Genomic DNA, 23,743 nt, shown 5'->3' with positions numbered 1-23,743 from the left:
CGGTTCGGCGCCTGGGGACAGGGCACCACGGGGAGCGGGGTCCATGGCCTGGTCCTAACACAGGTGGGAACGTGTGTGGCTGCAGTGCAGTGACAGCACACATCTCAGCAGCAGGCCCAGGGCCAGAACACGAACCAAAGAGCACAGCCAGGCAGGAGCACAGGGCACGCGTCCAGGGGCACCCAGAAATACCAGCCTTGGGTTGTGCCAGCAGAGGCTGGAATTACTAAGTCCGATATCACCCTCGCCAGCACCCTCTGCTTGGCCCAAGATACCCAAGTCATCAGCATAAAGGGCCCTTCGGAGGATACAGCTGACAAAGGCTGCTGACTTGGTAACAGTGGCCACTGACAGGTCAGCCTCAGCCACAGCAGGTCAGAGGCCAGGAAGTGACAAGAGACTGTGTGAGTGACAGGGACACAGAAGTGACAGCCAGCAGTGAGGAATCAGAAAGCAGAATCACCAGTCCTCCGCACGAGTCCACAGGACTCTGGGCTACTGGAAACGGCATAATTATCTGTGTGACGGTGTCTGCTCTGTGGGCAGGAAACACAGGACACACTGTAGACAAGAACAACAACGCAACTGGTCTGAACTGAATAACGTGGCTCTTCTAGAGAGATAAAGACGGCATTACCTTGTAAAGAAGTTACTAAATGGTCCCAATATTTTCAACTTCCTCCCCTCCTCAGTTTCATCAACACAGTCCTGCTGCCGGGGGTCACGGGTCTCCTTGATGGAGCTCAAGGTGACGTCAGTAAACTGTGGGTCATCGTCATTCTCCAGGGTCACGATGGCACTGGAGCTGCTCGTGACCACGAGGTCCAAGATGTCCTCGTTGCTGACGGACAGCGTGGTTGACAGCTCTGTGCTGAGACTGGACACGCTGCAGACTGAGACATTGTCGCTGCGGTTCAGGGTTTTGGAGGTGGGGCTGTAGAGCTTCACCGAGTCATAGCCTGTCCTGGGAAACGTGGAGGACTTCCGCACACACTGTTCCCGCTCAGCACCGGTGGGAGCTGGCGGCGCGTAGGAAGGCAGTGGGCACGCGCTCTGGCAGGCTCGCTCAGGGATGATCTCCGACTCGGACTGTTTCCTCTTCACGTGGACCACGCTGCAGGGGACAGGTTCCGGGTTGCTGATCTCTAGGGTGGGGATGCCCGAGTCCACCGATTTGAGGCTGTGCCGATCTTCTAAAGCACCAAGTTTCAGCGTGGGCCCATACTCAGGCAACGAGAGGGATCTGGGTGCCTTGAGATTCAAGTGTTGCAGGTTCTGAACGTGGCTTCCTGGTCGACCGTCCACAATGCCCATCAAGGCTATGCCATTTGTAGTGGTGGAAAGGTTTCCATCAGTCATCTTGGTCCAAGGAAAAACTAGGAAAAAACACCAAAATGGAAATTAGAGGACAGTGAATACAAAAGCCAAAGATGCAATTCCTCTGACACACGTTCAAATGCTCTGACACCCCTTTTAAAAGAGGAATCCTTGAAACAAGTCCTACGTACACAACTTTTAATTCAGGGCCAGAAGCTAGAGTTTTAACATATATTATCATGACATAAAACGACAGGAAGATAATTCAAACAAAGGCTACATCTAGGGTAAAAATATATAAAATAACCATCTTTATCATCACCATCACTGCCCCGAGTCACATCTGTGATCCTCAGCTCAGCACTGGGAGTGTGAGAGCTGTGCCGGGCGGAGAGAAGGGGTTTTGTTTTCCATGTTTTTTTAAATGATAAACAGGATACCCCTGTCAAAAGTATGTGAATTCTGGGCTTCCCTGGTGGCGCAGTGGTTGAGAGTCCGCCTGACGATGCAGGGGACACGGGTTCGTGCCTCAGTCCGGGAAGACCCCACATGCCGCAGAGAGGCTAGGCCCGTGAGCCATGGCCGCTGAGCCTGCGTGTCGGGAGCCTGTGCTCCGCAACGGGAGAGGCCAACACAGTGAGAGGCCCGCGTACCGCAAAAAAAAAAAAAAAAAAAAAAAAAAAGTATGTGAATTCATAACGCATACATAAGTCAAGGTTCAACTTGCTCTGAGACAGCATAAAAATCAAGATGCCTTCATCCTGACAGAAAATAAGATGAACCGTGTATGCCACGTGCAGGGAGGTTGCCCCAAACACATTCAAGTCAGCCATGGGTCTCAGTGTTTTAGTCACCTGACTCAGGTCTACGAGGCGGGGCATATTATCCCCTTTACCATGGAAGAAACTGAGGCTCAGGTCAAGAAACGGGTCCATGGGACTTCCCTGGTGGCGCAGTGGTTAAGAATCTGCCTGCCAATGCAAGGGACATGGGTTTGAGCCCTGGTCCGGGAAGATCCCACGTGCCGCGGAGCAACTAAGCCCGTGCGCCACAACTACTGAGGCTGTCTGTCCTCTAGAGCCCACGAGCCACAACTACTGAGCCTGAGCCCTGGAGTCCGTGCTCCACAACAAGAGAAGCCACTGCAATGAGAAGCCCGCGCACCGCAACGAAGAGTAGCCCCCACTCGCTGCAACTAGAGAAAGCCTGCATCATGCAGCAACGAAGACCCAACGCAACCAAAAAAAAAGAAATGGGTCCAGGATCATATTGTTATTTAGCAGCAGAGCTGGGATCTACAGGACTGACCCCAAAATGAGTCATAGTAGTGGATGAATGGCGTAGTTTGGGGTTATAAAAACCCAGGTCAGAAGGCTGGCTCCGTGAAGACAGATGATCAATAAAGGAAAAAATAAAGGCCACGAACCTGCAGTGAACACCTGAGCACGGAGAGTCCGAGCTGCCGGTGACACACAGGCCCTGCCTATGGTTCTCCGGCCTAAGACTGAGGTAGGAGGTACATCAGCCTGGATAGCACAGCCCCCTGTGGACTGAGAACCGTGCGGTGTGTCACATTACCTTCTCCTGTCCTTTTAAAACATCAAAAACTAAAGAAACCTGGGGGTGCATTTAAATTTGATCCATGGGATAGAAACCACGTAAAGAAGGGAACTGTGGGCTCAGTCCTTCCTGGGTTCTAATCCCAACTCCACTAGATTGCCTTGGGAGAATTAAATAAAGTGCCATGAGAAAGGCATTCAGCAGGCGTCCCCCCCACCGCAGGCACTGTTAGCAGCTGCTATCGTAAAACAGCAAACGGTTGAAGGTCTGAAGGCTGGCAATAACACTGATAACCACTCCCTGTCGGTGTTATTTTAGCTTTTGCAATGAGCTTCCCGCTCCCCTTCAGGAAGCCTGGCCTGCCTCTCACTGTCAACACGGCCAAAGCAAATTCATGAAAAGCAGAAAACGGGGGAGGGGCAATCTGCCTCCCACCCAGACACTGAAGGAACCAGTCACACAGTGCAGCCCTGGAGCAAACACAGAAATAGGAAGGAATGAATTCAATTGCGGAATTCAGAGATACACTGAACGATGTATAAAAGCTTGAAATATGACCCAGTGAGTAAGGAAGGATTCTTTAATCATGGTGTCGTACTAACTGGTTATCAATTTTTCTTGGAAGGTAGAACTACACCAAAACAAAACTACAAGCAAAATTAGAGCTTAATACAAAGATGAGATTATAAAGGTATTGCACAAAATAAAGCGCTTCCCTGACCTACGCAGCAAAAACTCAGTTCATCCTCGGAAGGCATCTGGGCATCACCTCACCGCATGGGAACCTGTCTTAACTGTTTCGCAGTTCACACTGCCCTGAATTTCCTGGGCTGCGGCCCCTACCCTGAGCCCCCAGCCAGGAGTTCCTCCCAGGCAAGGCCACAGCAAACTGTCCCTGGAGCCCTGCGCTGGGAAAACTCCCGAACCAAACTATGCTGTGAAACACCACGATTCACAATGGGAAGACAAATCTGTATACCAATTTGAAAGTTCTACTTTTTTTTTTTTTTTTAATTAAGAGGAAAATCCAGTAAGAAACACTTTTAGCACCTAGTTAAGAGCTAATCTTTGGCAATGTCAAAGGTAATGAGAATTATCCAAGTACCATCAACACTCCAACAGGTCAAACTGGCAAAAAGCCATCCACACAAGAGGAAAAACTCACAGTAAGCAGAGCTGAGACCCTCTGACAGCCCCAGCTGAAATTCCGGCCCTGCCACTTGCTAGCTGGGGAGACGCTCAACCTTGCTGAGCTTCAATTTCCCTCCTCCCCAGGAGCAAAAGGGGGCGATGCCATACACCTCACAGGCTGGCTAAGGATAAATGAAATGAGGTTTGGTGAAGCACCGGCATACCTGTACCTGACACACAGTAGGTGCCCAATAAACGTGAATTTCCTCCACTTCAGCCACATAAAGAGCTGAAGTACCTGAAAAAAAAAAAAAAATGAATTTAAACTGAAATTTTGACACTAGAATAGGCAGCAACATGGAACAAGTGTGTTACGTGAACCCAAGGACCCCTTCTCCTCTGAGTCGCCAAGATGGAAGCACAGGGGAGAAAGAAACAAGGTCGGACAGAGTCCGAAGCCGCTTGGCGGTGGCCTCGTCCTCCGTCTTCTTTCCTCCGCCTTGGGTCCACAGAGAGAAGCCCGAGGGCCTCTTCTAGGGAGAAGCTGAGGGACCTCTGAGGCCTCCGATGGTTCCAGGCCCAGCTTAAGTTCCTTAAACTTGAGGAAGAGCCTCAGAGAACAGCCTTCGGAGAAATAAACCTAAAAGGGAAAAAGTACTTCCCCTTGCAACATACTCTAAGACCAAACTCCGCAAGGGCCAAGGCCACCTGTCCTCAAGCCCTTTCGCCTGGTGCTACCAGTGCCATAAAAACCAGAAGCCACACTCCAGAGCACCTGCCTTCCGACGGGGCCCTGCAGGGGGAGGCTGCACAAAGGGGGTACACTTCCAAGAGAGGCTGCAGGGTGTACTCTGGAAGCCAGCCAGGAGACCAGCTGCGGATGGCCTGCCTCCAAATCACACGTTTTCTAAAGAGCGAGTAAGCCTAAATTCCCCAAGCCGGCCCAGGGCCCTCCGGATCCGTCCGTGCCAGACACACCAGCCTCATGCTGTCACCCTCATCTCTCTCAACACCCAGCCATCCTGCGCCACTGCCTCAGGTACTCTCCCCTGGGGAGCTGGGAGCGGGTGCCCCAAGGAGACACAGCATGCTTCCAAGGCCGCTCCTCTGAGAAGCCTTCCTCAACTCTCCCAGGAAGCTGCAGGCCCTCCTTCCTCCTGAGCTCCTTGTGGCCACACCCCACCTACAGCAGTTTCCGTATCTGTCTCCCCTGGCTCCTAACTAAGCTTCAGGCGGACACGTGCTAACAGTTTCTGGATACCACTGCCTGGCCAAATGCCTAGCATGGTTAAGGATTAAAAAATCTATTTGCGGGACTCCCCTGGTGGTCCAGTGGTCAAGACTCCGCACTTCCACTGCAGGGGGCATAAGTTCGATTCTGGGTGGGGGAACTAAGATCCCACATGCCGTGCAGTGCGGCCAAAAAAAAAAAAATTCTACTTGCTGAATTAATTATTCCTAACAACTACATTCTAGTTGTGGGCAGGTTTCAGGGGCAATGCATCCAAGAAACATCTGTTGAGATCTGGGTTGTGGTTTCCAGAACAAGGTGAGCGGGGGCGGGGGGGGGGGGTCACAGAAGAGGAAGAAAATCCATCGCGCTGCCAGCAATGCGCGCAGACAGCAGACCCAGCAAGTGAGCGGGGACCGCCCTGTGCGCCGTATCCGCTGCTAGACTAGATGGCGAGGAACACCGTCAACACTTGACAGCTCAGGAAAGTAAAACGAAATTTCCCTCTGCGGTTGTTTCCCAAAGTCTCACACGACCCCCTGCGCAGTGGCCGCCACAGCATGCGACCTGGGCTCTCAGAGTCACCCAGGCGCGGCCCGGCACCGGATCCCAGTCTGATGATGAGCAGCCGTCACCGTCCAGAGGAGAGAAACACACAAGACACAACGCACAGATAAGAGGAAGACGTTTTACTGCAGGCAGCCAGGCCACCTGAATTTTATTTACCTGCCACAAAACTGAGTTCTGCAGGAAGCAAAGAGGAAAAGTGCCCAAGAGACTGAAACGACCTTCACTCCCAGGGGCCCGTCTTTAGTTTAGTACAAGTCAGAGAGTGGAGAGCAGCTCTGCCAGTGACTGAATAAGGCTTTGGAAAACAAGTCCATCTTGAAGCAACAATTTAATTTTCTCCTGCTTAAAAAGTAATGGGACTAAGTCTTGACCAAGTCTTCATAAATAAAAGAAACAGTTTATGAAACCAAAACTAAATGATTTAGTTAGGGTCCCAGGGGAAGCAAAATCCACTCTCTGGTAGCTTCCGGGAGAAATAATTCTGCCCACCCATGCACACATCCTCTGCACCCATCTCCCGTGGCTCCTTCCCGTCCACGGGGCGCGTGCTATACACAGCCTCCCCCGTCCCAGCTCCTCTCTGCACACCGCGGAGGAGAGCGGCCCCCTCGCAGCCCCATCAGCACGGGGACCACGCCACTCTCCCTGATCCTCCAAGGAGCGTGTGCTCATCTTCACTGCCAAGCCTCCTGTCAACCCAGGCCTGCCACCCTTCTGCTTAAGAGTCAGGCACACGCGGCCCCTTTCTATTAGCCTGAGGGCACATCTGTCACAGATCCAAAGTTTCAAGAGGGCAGGAACTATGTCTGCAACTCCTGACTACACCAGAGCATCACCATAAAACTACAATTTCATGAGTACCAGGCACTGTTCTAAGCTCTTACCACGCCATTCTGTTTCAGAGCCCTCAGCAGCCCTCCGTGCCAGATATTATCCCCACTGCACAGAGGAGGAAACTGAAGCGCACAGCTGGCCCAGGTCTCCACTTTCACGTGGCAGCAGCGGGGGCCTGAGCCCAAGTCTGTGGCCCCAAAGCCCCTTGGTAAGCTTTGCTACTTAGAGCCCTAATGCAGGCATCAAGCGCCTCCTCAAACCCTCCTCTCTCCTGTGAAAGAAGAGGATTTCGGACATGGGAACAACTCTGCGCTGAGCCAGAGGCAGCCGCCTGCCCAAGGGCTCGCAGGGAGGGTGGCACCTGAGTCTTCTCCCTCCGACACCTGCGTCACCCTCCAGAAGGCCTCTCAGGGGTCCTTCACGTTTCCCGGTGAGGATGCTCGTGGGACCGCCAGACTCGCCACAGGAGTGGCTCCCTCAGTCAGGCCTCCAAAGAGAACCCACTGACCTATGAGACGTCTCCCATGAGAATCAGACATTTGTGTAGAGGGCTCACAAGCACCAACCACTGTGAGTCTCCTTCTCTTTTTAATTCAAGTCCTGGCTTAGGCAGAAAAGAGCCTGGAAAGAAAAGCATAGGACGTTCTGGATCTCAGGCGCCTCAGCATTAACAATTAACACGGGCTTCCCTGGTGGCGCAGTGGTTGAGAGTCTGCCTGCCAAGGCAGGGAGCACAGGTTCGAGCCCCGGTCTGGGAAGATCCCACATGCCGTGGAGCAACTAAGCCCGTGAGCCACAACTACTGAGCCTGCGCGTCTGGAGCCTGTGCTCCGCAATGGGAGAGGTTGTGACGGTGAGAGGCCCGCGCACCGCGATGAAGAGTGGCCCCCACTTGCCACAACTAGGGAAAGCCCTCGCACAGAAACGAAGACCCAACACAGCCAAAAATAAATGAATAAATTTTTTAAAAAACAATTAACACAAGCAGCTGCCCCTGCTCGCTGGTGCGCGCTGCACGATGTGTACTGTGTTCGGTGTCCACACCCACCATCTATGATCTATGTAACCTCCCCAGCAACCCCCAGAGCTGAGGACACCGTCATCACCATCGCACAGACAAGACCGAGGTGCAGATGGAACGCAGACTGAAGGGGTCCTGCTGGGGCCGACCTGGAGCCAACGCTAAGGAGCTTACTCTTCCCACTGCCGCACAAGCAGCCTAAAGTAATGGATTAATGTGCATTACACAGAAAGGGAAAGTCGGGACTTCCCTGGCGGTCCAGCGGTTAAGACTCCACGCTTCCACTGCGGCGGGAGGGGCGGGGGCGGTTGTGATCCCCGGTCAGGGAACTAAGACCCCATCCCGCATGCTACGCGGCACAGCAAAAAAAAACAAAAACAAAACCACCACAGAATTGGAAAGTCAACTGGAAAAGTACTTTGTTTTTTTAAAAAGAGTTATTCTTTAGGATAAAAACAATCCTAAAAAAGAATTTCCTAGAAGCCCAATATATTCCTCTGGAGGTTGCACGGCAACTCTGAGGCACCTGGAACTCAACACGATGTAGTTCAGTAAGTTTCCGTCCATCAGCAAACCGGGCAGAAACCGGCGTTAAACTGCCCAGGCTCCCCAGAGGCTCCTTTCCAACCCTAAGGAACAGATATTCAACTTACACCGCCCAAAGGTGGTGATGTTTAAAAGGCATAGGTGGGACATTTTAAATTAAGGACTTTCAGCGCACAGGGGAGGTTTCCCCTCTACCCCAAAATGTTTCAGCTTCATATAGTGATTTACCAAAACTAATCATCATAAGTACCTGTCAAGTGACCGGGAGGCAACTCACAGGTTCGGAAGATAGTCCACTTAACAAAGCCAACACAATTTATAACATTAATTATTAATAAGACAAATAATGTACTGAATATTTACCAAACACCAAACATACTAGGAGCTATCACATGCTCTAATCATCACAAGCCTGCCAAGTACACTCAAGAAACTATGAGATTCAGGGAGGCTGAGTGATACACCCAAGGTCACACACCAAGAGAAACAGGATTCAAACCCGGTCTGACATCAAAGGCCAAACATGGCTTGCTGGAGTGCTTAAGAGTACAGACCCTAAACTTTGTGATCATCAACAAGTTAAATACAACAGTATTTAGACTTCTCTGTATGTATGTTAGACTTCAACAGAAAAGTTTTAAAACTAAAATACCCAAGGGGAATAAATAATGCAGGTTCTGGAGGCAGACCGCGTAGGTTCAAATCCTGGCTCCTCCGCCTAGCAGCTGTGTGACCTTGGACTAGTTTAACTTCTCTGTGCCTCAATGTCCACGTAGTAAGAGGTGGACAGTAACAGACCCTATTTCATTAGGCCGTTGACAAGACGGGGGAAGAAATCCACATAAAGCCTTTAGCATCGTGCCTTGGAAGACACTGGCTGGCATCCCTCTTCCCCGGGCACCCGACACGGCCAGCCGGCTCAGGCCCCCTGTTTCAGCAACTCATTTGCATAAGCAAGCGCAGACACAGCCAGTCTGCACAGCCTCCCTGTATGGCCGCCCCGTCACGCATCTCTCCTCGCACCTCCGCTGCGGCGCTGACTGCGCACTGGGCCTCACCTTCCCCATCTGTCAAACGAGGTGATTAGCCCAGCCAAGCTGCCCGAGGTCCTTGCAACTTGACAATCTAGAATTCTAAACCCAGACCCTAAAAAGTTTATACCCTCCCTACAACAAACATTAACAGACAACACGCACCCACTTCCCTAAAACCCTCTTTTACATATTAGGTATAAACGTCTAGTGTGATAACAAATCTCCAAGGTCTCAAAGCTCCGCAAGCACCCACGCCATGCTGGGCAGGCGTCCTCTGCGCTGAGGACGAGGACGTGACGGTCAGAAGCTCTGACCAACAGGGAAGACAGATTTTTAAACACGTTGCTCCGGTACGCTGGGTCCTCTCCGTTGAGAGGTCTTCAGCCCAGCGCAAGCAAGGGGAAGTGGAGGTATGACGCGCAGGAATTCACCCGCAGGACGGAGGGGAGTAAGGCAGTGGGAGGGAGAGACGAAGAAGTGGAAGGGCGGAAGGGTGGAGGGGTGGAGAGACAGAGGGGGTGCCTGAGGGGAACTGCAGGGACCCGCGGCGGGGTGGGGGTGGTGCCGGCGGAGGCATCCCCGCTGCGGAGCAGGAGAGGGTGGGCTGGGGTCAGACTGTGAACACCCAGTCTCGAGAGCTCGGCGCCACGCGAAGTGCTGAGCAGGGACCTGCCCATACCTGCTGGGGCCGTGAAGGACACCGAGACGAGCGGAGCCTGGCCCCGTGACCTGCCTCAGTGTGAATGTCATCCCTGCCTCTCTCCAGCTGGGTGACCCTGAACCGGTTACCTGACCGCCCCTGATGTGTCCCAAAGGGTGCATTCACTCAATAACCCTGAGCCCCAAGAACAGGCCAGGTTTTTACGAGGGCTGGAAATCAGGTGGAGCCCACAGTCTCAAGGGGTCAAACATACGACCACCAAGACCGTAGTAAGACAGTCTTGGTTGGGGGGTGGGAGGGAGGAGCAACCCAGGTGGGACAGGGGCTAAGCAGTTGGGAAGAAGCCCTATCCAAACCTGAGACACGGGTTGGTACTGGCCAGATAAACCGGGCAAGACGAAGGGACTGCTGTAAGGTCTGGCCTGGTCCATGCACAGCCCCTAACAGTGCCCAGCAGCCACCCATCCTCTACAAAGGCGGCCAAGACAACGGCGAGGTGCCAACAGCCTGCAAGACACGCGCCCCAAAACACCGCCCTCCCCCGTAAACGAAGGGCGTGAGTCCGTGCCCAGGAGCCTCCTGCCCACAGAACTTCCCAAAGCCAAGCTTCCACTTCCACGTCCAAGTTGGAGCAGATGGCGCCTGTGCAACTTTGAAACACACGCGGCTGCCTGTGGCCCGCTGCGCAGGCGCGGGGTCTGGGGTCCGCCGGCCGGCGCTGCGGCCTCGTGAGGAGGAGCCTTCCCGGCGGCCGCCGCCGCCCCCCCCCCCCCCAACCCGCTCCTTCCTCGGGATACAGCCCTGCCTCTCAGCCTCCCGCTGGGAAGCATCGCCAGGCGCAGGTCCCCGAGGCTGAGGGCGCTGTAGTCCAGGTACGGGGGCCCCCGAGGCAAAAGGGAGTCCCCGGCCTGGGGAGTAGTTGGTCCCAAGACAAGGGGGCCGTCTGCAGTCCCAGAACAGGGATCTGAGAAGCAAGGGGGTCGGGAGGTGCCAGGTGGACCCAGAAGTGGAGGGCGTTCCGGGCGGTCGGAGACTCCGAGGTGTGGGGAGAGAGGCTCCGGCGAGTCGGGGGCTGCAAAGTGCCGGGGGTCGCAGGGGTCGGGGGCCCTGAGGTGAAGGGGGTCCCGGCGGCTGGGGGGCTCCGAAGTGGCGGGATCCTGGTGTTCGGTGGCCCCGACGCCGTGGGGGCTCTCATGGGTCGGGGGACGCCGAGCCGGCTTCTCTCCCGGCCCGGGAGCCCCGCGCGTCTGAGGGGGAAAACTTTTCGTCAAGTTCCGGGCGAGGAGCGGGTCGGGGCGCGCGTCTCACCGAGGAGCGGGAGAGCCGAGCGCCCCCGGGTCCCGCGATGCTCCCCGTGCCCCGCGCGCTCCCCGGGCGCGGGAGGAAGCGGCGGCCGCGCGTCGAGGGGGACGCAGGCAGGACCCGAACCCGCGCGGCCAGCTCCGCCCCGCCTCAGGCCGCCTCCCCGCTCCGGCCGACGCTGCAGCAGGTGGCAGCGGCCCCGGCGCCCTCCCTCCCTCGCGGCCCGGCCCTCGCCGGAGGCCCTCAGTACCGGAGTTAGCGCGGCTCCGACGCCATCCCCGGGGCCCGCGGGCCCGCAGCCCAGGCCCTGCGGGACCCGCAACTTGCGCGGCAAGGAGAACCGGCGTTGCAGGCGGCGGGCCGAGCCGGCAGGTGCCCGCGAGCCGCCCGCAGCCAACAGCGGCGCGCGCCCTCGCCCCGCCCCGCGCGCCCTCGCCCCGCCCCGCGCGCCCTCGCCCCGCCCCGCGCGCCCTCGCCCCGCCCCGCGCGCCCTCGCCCCGCCCCGCGCGCCCTCGCCCCGCCCCGCGCGCCCTCGCCCCGCCCCGCCCCCTGCCTGCGCAGGCTGCTCTTCCGCCCGGGCTGCCGCGCCCAGCAGGGCTGCCGCCGCTCCTCGAACTCGACGCTCGTCCCGCTGCCCCTTCTCCGGCCCGCTCGCCCGCTCGCCACGGGCCTCGGAGCGGCGTTGCCGGACCTTTTCTCTCCCGAAGGGCAAGAGGAGCCTGTGGGGAGGCCTGCGGGGATTTTCATGCCCTCAGATCCCCCGTGAACACCCATCAGGGGCCTCCTTACCTGGTCGGCTCCATCCGCGGCCATCTTGGAAGTGGGAAGCTACCGGGAGGGGGAAGGGGCACGAGCGGGCAGCGACCAGGCGTGGGGAGCCGAGCAGCGGAGCGCATCGATGAGCGCCCCTACCCCCCCCCCCCCCCCCCCCGAGCAGGTGTGCGGGGGAAGAAGAGCCCGGCCCCCACCTGGCCGCAGGCGAGAGGCCAGGTGGGCAAGATCCGAGCTCGGGCCCGGGACGTACAGCCTCGGGAAAGTCTCTTTGAGGTATTCCCTGCCGGGCCTTAGTCTCTTAATCTGTAAAACGGGCTTTTCTGTTAGTTGTCGTTTCTCGAGCTGTTACGCAATGCCTAGCGCCGTGCCTCCCCAAACGTGTCTGCACTTCAGCATCTCCTGGGGATCTTTGAACATTTCAAAGCCCAGGCCACGCCCCAGGCCAACTAAATCAGTCTCTGGAGGTAAGGTACAGTTTTGGAAGCTGTGTAATGTGCAGACAAGTTTAGGAGACGCTGCGCTGGCCTAGCGTTCATGTGCATTACTTCCCGTCAATATTGCAGAGACTCCAGAGACAGGGTCTGTGATCAAAACCGTCGTACAGAGTGGGAGATGAAGTCACTTACCCAAGGTTCAGGGCTGGTCAGTAGCTGAGACGGGTCAGAAGCCAGATGCCCCGCCCCAGACCGCCTTCCAGGATCATGCAAGGCCCTGAATAAGAAAGCTCTTGTTCGCTCGTTGTTGACCCCTTCCTCATCCCCCTCCTAGAATGTAGGCTCCCTGAGCCAAACCGGGCTTATCTTGTTTACTGGTATGTTCCCTGAGCCTGAAAGATTATATTCTGAGGACATCAAGGCCAGAGGAAAGACTCCAGTGTTTGGGAGCTGGAAGGCCTGGGTTCCAAGCTAGGATTGCCTCCTGCCAGCCAGGACCCCTGAGGGCTGTCACGGCCAGAACTACCACAGAGGAAACCTCAGAGAGACAGCCAGCTACATCTAGCAGGGCCGTCGGGGACAGGAAGGGTGATCTCTCCATCACAGCATCTGGAAGCATGCAGTGGAAGATTACTTTGGGCTGTGGTCATTAGCGTTTGGCCGAAGAGCCCCTGACTTGTTTCTCCTGCCTGGGTCATAGCTCTCATAACTCTTAGCACCTATTATGATAGCAGGAGGAGTGAGAACTTGAAAAAGGAAATCTGTTAATAGAATACACTAACACCCTTCACAGTCCTTCTGTTATGCTTAGGGCATAATGGAGGCTTTATAAATGCTTACATTTCTGGATGTTTTAAGGAAAACTAATACCAGGTCTCCTTCAAGCCCCACCCCCACCCCCACCCCCAGTGTGCCCTCCTGAGCTTATTTTAAGGAAGCAGGAAAGTACAGACTTGCTTCAGGCCTGACTTAATTAGCAATTTAATACATCAGATTAATAAATCTGCCTTTACAGTGTTCTTTGCGATTCCCCAAATCCCTAGGAGCCCTCATTGTCAGTCTTAGGGTTTTAAAACCCCACAATGACAGGAACCATTGTTCTACATCCAGAACCGAGGAAGTTTGTGGTCCATGGGTTTGCATTTGGCGCCCTCTGTCTGCCTTTTCCTCACCCTCTCACCACCTTGCTGCCTCCCTGGCTCCCGCCCCTACCCCTGCCCCAGCCCAGAGCTCCCCCCTGGAGCCCATCTGTCACTTAACACCCTCAGTGTAATTTGACCTATTTCTTACCCCTTGTCATCAGCACCCAGGAGTGTTCTAGACGAAGCCTCATTGCAACTTCAGCCTAACAAAATTAAAAACACAGTGAACGAGATCAGCTGCGTGCCAGCGGGCGCTCACGTCACCTCTCAGAACCTCAGCACCTCCCAGCCCCCATCTCTGATACGGAGTTGACAACTGTATCAGGATGGTCAGCGCCGTGTCCCCCTCTGCTGGCCCACTGCTGCCTGCCTAGAGGGAGCCATCCCGGCTGCCCTGTGCAGACCTAACCGCCAGGGTCTCAGACTGATTCTCACCCGGTCACTCCTCTGGGAGCCGTCAAGCTGTCGCTGGATGTAGGGAAGCCCCAGGCCTGCAGCTGCCTCACCTCAGTTCCAGGCACAGGACTGGTGGGTGGTGGCCTGGCCTGGATAAGCCCTGAAACCTTCCCTCCCTTCCCTTCCCCAACTTTCCCCATCTCAACAAGGCTCTGAACATCTCCACCTCCCCAACTGTGTGAGGATTAAATGTAAAACAACCGTCTGGGGAATTCCCTGGTGGTCCAGTGGTTAGGACTCCGCGCTTTCACTGCCGAGGGCCTGGGGTTCAATCCCCGGTCGGGGAACTAAGATCCCACAAGCCACACGGTACGTCCCAAAAAGAAAAGAAAAAACCCAGCTGTCTGGTTTCATCAGTTTCTGGCATATTTCAGGGAGCTCTTCCTAGCAATATAATGTGGAGAAAGTCAACCCCGCCAAGGTGAGGAGAGATGCTAAGATTCTCCAGGGACCCCGCGGCGGGACTTCTTCGAGCCTGACCCCTGAGCCTCCCCAAGCTCGCCAAGCAGGAGTGGGAAGCCCTTCCCGGGGTGACCGAGTCCCACGGAAGGCAGCTCTGAGCCCACTGTGTGCCGGGGCCCTGGCTCCGGGAACAGCAGTGACTGACAGCCCACAGTTCCTGCGCCCACGGAGCCCCCGTCTCGAGGGGCAGACAGACGAGGCGCCTCGCAAATGCACTCGCACCCCCTCGCCAGGAAAATAGGACCTGACCAGGGGCAGACCCCAGAAGGGTCACCGGCAGGGTGTCCGAGCTGGCGGGACCCTTACGAGTCCTCAAGCCCACCCCTCTCATTAGTCAGTGGGGAAAGTGAGGCCCAGACACAGACATGGGGAGGGGCCCGAGGTCAGGTGGGGAAGGGGGTGGGTACAGGACCCTGGCCAGCAGCCTCTGCCCTGCCAAACCCCCTGCGCACCTCTCCTCGGGAGATGTGGGGTTCTAGTCTCCCAAACGCATGTTTTGCCCCTGACTCTTCCCCAGCCCCGGGAATGTGAGCTCCTTAAATTAAATACTTGATGAATGCATGCGTGAATAAACCTTTGTCATACCTGCACTCACATGAGCCCTCCCAGGTGCCCCATGCTGTGCTGGCTGTTTCAACCCATCACCACACCTCCTGGTACGTTGACTCCCGCTTTACAGGTGAGGAAACAGGCGCGGTGAGGTGCGGCCGCTCAGCTCGGCTTGGCTCTCGCAGCTTGGCCCCCCACGGTCCAAAAGCTCCCGCCTACCCGCCGTCCGCCCTCCCGCCCTCCTTGCCCCCAGCGTCTGTTCAGGGCCACCGGGGGCCCAGGGTGGGAATGGAAGCACCCGCAGCAGCGGTCACACTTCTCCTGGGAGCGTCAGAGGGCCGTCCCCACCCCCACCCGGCAGAGGCAGACCGTGTGACCATCATGTATTTCAAAAGAGCTTTCCTCTGGCCCAAGGCCGTTCAGAAATCCAGGAAAGCCTATCTTTTGTGTCTTCATGCCTCGGAATAAAGGAATTCACTGTGGAGATGGAGGTTGTCATTTTTAGGACACAAGGCCTGGAACTTGGGTTTGCCTTGTTGCTTCTGAAAATTGATCAAGATGAGGAAAAAAAAAACAAAGTCAGAGAGTAGCCCAGGTAGCTGGAGGTAAGCCTTCCAGCAACCTCAGGCCCAGAGCAGATGGCCGGAGACACAGAGACGGAAAAGTGTCGTAACAACCAGAAGTAGTCACCACGGACCTCTGCAGTTTGCTGCAAAGAAGCAGCATCAGACCCTCACAACCAGACCGTCAACTCGTACTTTACTCTGTTTTAACAAGGGAAGTTACCTGTTTCTTACCTGCAGAGGTTAAAATCAGTGAATTCAGGGAGGGGGAACTCCTAGAAGTATTATAGCACATTTATAAAAGGGAGAAGGCGTGGCTCCAGCAAAAGAAAATTATAACACACTGAATCCTCTTCATCTAATAGTGCACTCGAAGGGAGCTGTCCTTATTAAAAAAATACCCACAAATTCAGGCAAAGACTGTTGTAAAAATATGCTCACTGAAGTGTTACTTACAACAGTGAAATGGATACGATGTGGATGTCCAACCATGGGGGAAGGTTAACTAACTGGAGAGACTTCTATGCAGCCATTTAAAAACTCTTTAGGGCTTCCCTGGTGGCGCAGTGGTTAAGAATCCGCCTGCCAATGCAGGGGACACAAGTTCGAACCCTGGTCCGGGAAGATCCCACATGCCGTGGATCAACTAAGCCCGCGAGCCACAACTACTGAGCCCACGTGCCACAGCTATTGAAACGCACGCGCCTAGAGCCAGTGCTCCACAACAAGAGAAGCCACCACAATGAAAGCCCACGCACCGCATCGAAGAGTAGCCCCCGCTCGCCGCAACTAGAGGAAGTCCACGTGCGGCAATGAAGACCCAACACTGCCAAAATTTAATTAATTAATTTTTAAAAATAAAATAAATCTTCAAGTAGTTTATTACAGCAAAGAGGAAATGCATAAGTTGTAAGAGTGATACTGAATTTTAAATAAAATATAATCATAGAATACGGAATGTCATCCACAGAAACAAACAGGTAGAAACACTCAAACGATATCAGAACACACATGATTACCTTCTGATTATGTATTTTGAAACTTTTAGATTTCCCGCAACAAACGAAACCTCTATTTATAGTTTTTTTGGTTCGTTTTTTTTTTTTTGGCCGCGCCAGTGGCTTGTGGGATCTTAGTTCCCTGACCAGGGATCGAACCCACGCCTCCTGCAGTGTAAGCGCAGAGTCCTAGCCACTGGCCGCCAGGGAATTCCCGTGGAATATTATTATTCTATTTATAATGTAATATTATTATATTATTATTATTACTACTATATTATAATAGTAATATTATTATTACTGTTTAAATATTATTCTATTTATAATAATATTTAAATATTATTCTGTTTATAATGAGATGTGTTAAGATGCTGGCTGATGGGTAACCGACAGGATTCAAGAGGCACAGTAACCTGCGGCCATTGGATGAGGGCTCTGCACCCTGTCCCTTCTCACCAAAGCAAGACAAGTCCTGTCACCATTTTGTCAGTGGAAACACTCGTGCTCCAGGGGGTTAGGTGATCAATGCACAGCCAAACACACTTGCTGTGACGGGAGTGCTGACCACAGAGTCCTGTGACTACGGTCTGTGTGTTCTACCGTCTGTAACAGCGTCTCTAGCTGCCCTAGCAGCCCCATGATGCTGTATTGTTGCCCCATTTTACTGAGGACACTTGAACCAGTGGGGTATGGTGCCCAAATCAAAGGTCACTAATTCTCAGAGCATCCCAAGTAATTGTTTGGAGGAAGTAAGTTATAATGAAACCAACAGACCCTGCAAAGTATGGAATGCACAAGCTGGCGATGGAGGGGGGGGAAGGGGGGGAGGTGTGGTGCAGGGGACCACCTGTGGCTTGCGGCTCACTGATGCTTAAGAGGAGCCCAGGGCTGGAGGCCTTAAGGCTCTAGGTACTAAGAAACCACAGACAGCACGTGGGGGTGGGGCTCTGCGTTACAGCACACCGCAGTGGAATTTTCCAAATAGCCTTGTTTTTTAAAGGCATCGCCCCGTTGCCTTCTGCTACCACCACCCTCAGAAAGCGAACCCCGATTTAGAAGCTGCGGGATCAGGTCTCACGTGGGAGCCACGTGAGATGGGTGCAGAGGGCAGAGGTGGCAGAGGATGCAGATGCCTCTTACGCCCGATCATCCACTGCGGGAAACTCTCCCGCCCCTTCCACGCATGAGGTTCCCCGGAAGCACCCTCAAACTCTGTCAGGTCCGCCCGTCTGCACCTGCTCTGCCCTCCGCCTGGACCTCCTGGGATTCCCTTCTCCTCTACTTCCTAGTCCCCTCTGGGGTGTGGCTCAGAACGGTACCCCAGGTGCTCTGATCCTCAGAACAGCATCCCCGACTCTAACCCGACTCCCACCCGAGGCCGTGCAGGGCTCCAGCAGCCCCTGGGCCACCTCCCAGATGCCTTATCGCCTAGTGTGGTCTCTGTGCAGTCCCCAGGTCCCCAGCGGGTAGCCAGGGCCCACGCGGAGGAGGGGGTAAGAGCGTAGCCTGCCTGAGCCCTGCTCAGTGTGTATCTACCCTCTTCGTCCTCGCAGTCGCCCACGTCGCCGAGAAGAACTGAGGCTCACGTGGGGGAACGTTCCGTGCCCAAGGCCCTGTAGCTGCTAAGGACACAGGCAGGATTGGCAACCAGGCCATCTGGCTCCAGGTAACATACGGTGTGGAGCTTGTTTGGTGGTGACAGACGGGACACCTGGGGTGAGGCCCTGCCCATGCCACACTCTCCCCACCCCTCCTTCCCCACCGCCCCTCCACAAGAGACCCCATTTTTTTCCAGCCCCTGAGAAGCAGTTGATGATAGGAGAGAACATGAGCTTTCAGGTCAGGCAGATCTGGGCTGGAATCCCAGCTCTGGTGTTTACTGTGTGACTTTGGGCAAGTTACTTAACCTCTCTGAACCTCAGTTTCCTCTTTCAGAGGAAGGGGTGTCCCACATACCTCAGGTGGGGGAGGGGTTTAATATGTGTTGTCTTTCTTCCTGACGCATCTACCCGCCCTGACCTAACGACTTCAACCTCTCCCTTTGCTCCTCCGTCCTAAGACAACCTTAGATATTGCCCACCTTGGAGGAACCTTCTTGGATGCACCCCATGTTCCTCTTCTTGCCAAACATCAGCCCCTATTTTCTCCTAACTCATCCACCCACCAACCAACAGCTCCTGAGACACACACACACACACACACACACACACACACACACACACACACACACACACACGAGTTGGGCCCAGCTCCCTCCTGGTTACAGAAGTTGGCTTTCTAACCGTCCCAGCGCCAAGTCCAGCCCCTGTCCTTCCTCCGTCCTGCACCTGGAGTGGAGGATGTTCTTAGCTCTCACAAAAACACCCCTCCAGAGCGGCGGCCCCTCCTCTTTGGGGAGGGAGCAGGCCTCGGCCTCCCCACGCCTGGGTCTCTGCCCTGAGGGGCCTCACGCAAGCCCCAGGCCGGCTGACCTTCCTCCCCTCCCACCAAGTGTCGCCCGGGAGACCTTCCCTCCCGCAACAAGTCCACCCCCAACCCCCAGATAGTGTAGGCACCCTCTCTGCGCCAGGCTCTGTCCGATGCCCAGCTGATACCCGGTGAGCGCCTGAACAAGGTCCACCTCTGCCCTCAAGGTCTCAGAAGTCTCCAGGAAAAGCCTTGAGAGTCTGCCAGTGGTGCTGATTCTCTGAGCACCCGCTGCCCACTCCCTCCTACGGAGGCTGAGCTCACACGGCTGCGAGACAGTTGGCTGCTGCGAGGCTTTTGTTCTTGTTTGAATCTGGGGGGGGAGGAATTCCCAAGGACAGGTCTGCAGAGGTGAAGGGTGAAGGTGAGGGTGTGGGGGCCCCAGCAGCCTAGAAGCCAGAGTGACAAGGAGAGGGGGGCGGATCCACCTCCAAACTGCTGCCTCTCCATTTCCACCCACCCCGCCCTACAGCCGCCAGGCCGCCAGCCCCGATCTCTCCAGGACGCCCTCCCAAATCCGGCCCCAGCCTGACCTCGCAGCCTCGCCGCCCCCTTCCCATCCAGACTGGCGTTTGTTTTCCAGACACGTCTCCATCCTGGCTGCACAGAGGCCGCCTCTGCTTGTCCCGTTCCTTCTGCCTAGACGCCCTCCTGCCTTCTGCAGCCATCACAGCCCTGGTCCCCTGGGCCACGTGCCCCCTCCGGCTCGCACACCTGGCGGAGCTGGCCACGCCCCCTCCTGAGAGGCCCGGGAGCCCCGTGCCGGACACGTGGCAGGTGAACCAGATTATCCGAGGGGGTGGCGGCCGCCGGATTAGGGGTCTCCCAACCCCACGCAGCCTGGCCTGGGACGCGCTCAGTCGCCAACACCTGCAGGGTGGTCCAGCCCTCCTCCTGCCCTGCTGGGGGGTGGGAGGAGCTGCCCCTGAACTCTAAAAGGGGCCAAGAGATTGGCCAAGAGCCACACGTGAAGCGGGCTGCCTGGAGCCGCAGGGGGGCCAGGCCGAGCACCCTGGCCTCTGGTTTTCTCCCGGACATCCTTCTCTGGGCCCTCTTGACATCCTATCCTCAGGTCCCGCTCAGTGACCTCCAGAATCGTCTGTCCACCTGCCTCCCCGTGAGGCTGTGAGCCTAACCCTGGCACACGGGAAGTGCTCAGGACGGTTTGAGGATGGCTGTTGCAGGCCTCAGGGACCCCCTCCAGGCACCCCCAATCCCAGTGGGCCTAGCCCTCCAGGGAGATCCAGGCTTCACCCACCAAGCACAACCACTGGTTGTGCTTTTCTGGGTGGGACGTCCAGAAAAGATGGGCCTGGGGCTGCCCCGGGGCGCTGAGCAGAGCTGGGTTGGGGCTTCCGGGGCGAGAAAGAAAAAGCTGGTCACTTGGACTCCCTCAGGGTCCACCGGGCCCCGGGGCGCCTTCCCTGGGGGCCTCCTCACACCCAGGGCCAGGCCCCATTTTCCTCTCCCCGACTCCAGCTCCTCCCCTGGGCCCACGCAAGGCTCAGCTGCCTCCTGTCCCAGAAGGAGACAAACCTCTTCCGAGGCCTGCTCCCAGCTGCCGCCACCTCTTGCCAAACCCGCCCAGCCGAGCTTCCAGAAAGAGCGGTCCGCACGCTCGGGTCCACACCGCCTGGCACCCTCTCACTGCCCTTGACATGCAGGGCCCGGCCGCCCTGCTCTGCCCGCCTCTGCTCCCCGGCACATGGTGGCGGCTGGAGACACCCGTCTGGCACTGGCTTGCCTTGACTTTGGCCCTCTCTGAGCCTCGGTTTCCTCGAAGGGGCAGGTGCAGCGCCACCTAGAGGAGGAGAGCGGGGGCGCGACAGGGAGCCCTGAGCCGGGCCCACACTCTGGGGGACACAGAGCCTCCCTCGGCGCCCCCTCGAGGCTCCCGGCAGACATCTACGTTGGAGACATAGGAGGGGCCCAAGAAGCCGCCCTGAGCCCCTCCAGAGGCCTATGCGGGGAGACCACGTGGGGTCAGGAAAGAGGCCCAGGCTAAGAGCCAGGAGACTGGGGTCGGCACCCCATCCCAGTGTGACGATGGGGTGGCGTATTTAACATGCCTGAACTTCAGTCTCCTCATCCGTGAAATGGGCACATCAGGAGGTGTGCGGTTTACCCGAGGCACGGAGCGTGTGGCACGGACAGAGCTCTAACGTGTGTGTGGAGTGAGACGAGCTAGAATTGCACAGGAATGATTTTAGACGTGTGGGGGTAAAAGCACTTGCATTTTTATGTGTTTTCAATATTAGAGGAAGGGGCTTCCCTGGCGGTCCAGTGGTTAAGACTCCGAGCTTCCGCCGCAGGGGGCGCAGGTTCGATCCCTGGTTGTCGAAGTAAGATCCCGCGTGCCATGCAGTGCAGCAAAAAAAAAAAAAAAAGATATTAGAGGGAAAGGCTGGCCTTCTGTTTGCAGAAGATATAAAGCATCTTCACAGAGACCCTGAGTGGCCCTCGAAGGGGTGAGGGCCCAGGTAGTAGTCTGGGTTCCTGCTGGTTAACTGGCTGGTGGTGTGATTTTTGCCCTAGGTACTTTCTACAGGTTTTTTTAAAAAAGTTTCTTTTATCATTACTGAAATATTCACCAAATTATCTCGTGCGTGCCAGGTCATGTGGTAAAAGCTTAGGACCAAGAAATGATTCAGGAACAATCTCTTCTCAGTTTATAGAGGAGATGTGTGTAAAACAATATTTTTTTTTTCAAGCTTTTACTTTAGCTCCATGGGAGAGCGATACCCACCGTGGAAAATTTGGCGAATGCAGATGAGTCCACAGAAGAAAATTCACGGCGCCTGCCACCCTCCCTTCCAGAGAGGCCCACTGGCATGTGAGCCACTCAGAGGTGCCCTTTGTCCTCTTTTCCGACGGACTGCCCTCTGTGAGTGACAGACGGCCCCGATGCGGTCCTTCTCCGCTGCTGATTCGGTGCGAGCCGCCTCTGTGAGCTGCACCGTCCTCGTCTCTGAAATAGAACTTAAGAAGCGTTCCCTCCGCCGCGGGACAGGGGGCGGTCGAGTGCGGCAGTGAACGTGGAGCAGCGAGGCCGGCGGGGCGGCAGGTGCTCGGTGGACAGCGGCTGCCGTGTGACAATGGGCAGAGTGTCTTCTGTAGGCTGTTAACTTCTCCTTCTCGCCCTCCGACGTCACAGCCCAGCCTCTTGCTCTCTGCATGCAGAAACTGAGGCCCAGAGAGGAGAGGGTTACAGGAGCGAAGATGAGAACCCAGCCTTTTCCTCTCCTGCCTGGGACCCACCATGGCCGGGCACGGCCTTAGAATGTCTAATCCGACCCCTTCTGGGCTGTGGCCCCTGCAGTAAAAAGTGAAGTTTCTCGAAGGCGCCTGCTTCTCCACGAAGCCTGCCTGTTGGTCTGAGATAGTCGGCAAAGCATTGCTTTTGCATAAATGACAGTGGTTCTCCAGCCCCAGTGGTCTCCGGAGAGTCTAGGGAGGCGGGGCTGCTTCTCTGACGGAGGTTTTAGAACATCTTCCTGCTGTGAGACGATGCTTTGGGAACTTCCAAGGAAAGCGCTGGGTGTAAAATCAAACCTGTGGAGTGATGCCGACTGTGAAACGTGCCTACAGAAATTAGCCTGTGGTGGGGTTTTACCACATACACATTATAATTTGTTAACTTTCACAATTTCTACAATCTTATTTTATCTTTTTCTTTTTCCTTTCTTTTATTTTTTTTAAGTTGCAGCATGCAGGGTCTTAGTTGAGGCACGTGGGATCTAGCTCTCCGACCAGGGATCGAACCCGGGCCCCCTGCATTGGGAGCGCGGAGTCTTAGCCACTGGACCACCAGGGAAGTTCCTTATTTTATCTTCATAATCAGAGTTTTTAAATCGTTAGTAAAATAAGGTGGTGCAAGGGAGCAGACAGGTCTGCAGGGAGGTTACACTACCCACACCCACTGCCGCGGTTCTCACATCCTCCGCGAGCGCCCATCCTGAGTGTGAGGGGCTCGTGGGGAGCAGAGGCAGGCGTGGTCCCGGTCTTCATGAAGCCTGTGGTTTTAGGGGGACACATGGATCAAACAGTCGCACAAAGTAGAGATACGGATACTGTGACACGTGTCACCAAAACATGTACTGGGGTTGGGGGAAGGGGGTTGTCCTGGTCCAGGAGGCTGAGACCTGAAGGCCGGTGGGAGTTAGTCGGGGAAGTGGGGGGGGGAGAGCGCCCAGCATAGGGACAGCCTGTGCAAAGGTCCTGTGGTGGTGGCAGGAGCAACTGTGGGGAGGGTCCACCAGCACGGCTGGGGCCGAAGAGGGGGTAAATGTGAGCGGTGAGGTCAGCTTTGCCATTTGCAAAGATCCCACTGTCTGCAGTGCCAGGAACGTCTGGGTGCCTTGACAGTACAGCTTCGAAAGGCCAGGAGGAAGCCATCTATGAAGTTAAGTCACCCCTCGAGGGATGCAGGCAGGCGGAGGCAAACGAGAGTCCAGCGGCAAGAAGAGGTCTACGCGGACCCGTGGAGCCCGCGAGCGCTGCTCCCCTGGCGCCCAGGTGGCTGGGGGGCGGCCCAGGGTCTGGAAGGGTGGAAGGCAGTCTCCCTCTTCTCCACCACATCTGCTGCCCAGGGAGGCTTGGGGCAGCCCGGGGAGGGGCTGGACACTGGTTTTACACTCCATTCCCAAGCAGCAGGACTGCTGTTTAGAGTGCTGACGGGGACCCCGCCCCGGG

The 23,743-nt window shown here is 55.8% G+C and overlaps 1 protein-coding gene across 10 annotated transcripts in view; it reads right to left on the bottom strand.

The window, feature by feature from the left end:
- TBC1D14 (TBC1 domain family member 14) overlaps window positions 1-12,698 on the bottom strand; it is a 103,244-nt gene extending 90,546 nt beyond the window's left edge. Inside the window, exons 1-4 of one of the 10 annotated variants that reach the window (XM_067036729.1) lie at window positions 11,458-11,592; window positions 5,966-6,151; window positions 4,233-4,306; window positions 638-1,376 (exon numbers count right to left, since the gene is read on the bottom strand). In XM_067036729.1, coding sequence (XP_066892830.1) covers window positions 638-1,359 — 722 coding nt within the window. In that variant the 5' untranslated portion in view covers window positions 1,360-1,376; window positions 4,233-4,306; window positions 5,966-6,151; window positions 11,458-11,592. Of the gene's footprint in view, window positions 1-637; window positions 1,377-4,232; window positions 4,307-5,965; window positions 6,152-11,457; window positions 11,636-11,996; window positions 12,091-12,607 lie in introns of those variants that run through there. The other 9 variants (XM_067036721.1, XM_067036722.1, XM_067036726.1 and 6 more) reach the window with 9 other exon arrangements.
- Window positions 12,699-23,743: the final 11,045 nt, after the last annotated feature.

Source organism: Kogia breviceps, chromosome 6 (assembly GCF_026419965.1).
Source record: "Kogia breviceps isolate mKogBre1 chromosome 6, mKogBre1 haplotype 1, whole genome shotgun sequence".
Lineage (NCBI taxonomy): Eukaryota > Metazoa > Chordata > Mammalia > Artiodactyla > Physeteridae > Kogia > Kogia breviceps.
The sequence above is the reverse complement of the archived record's forward strand: the minus strand, read 5'-3'. Positions and strand labels throughout refer to the sequence as shown.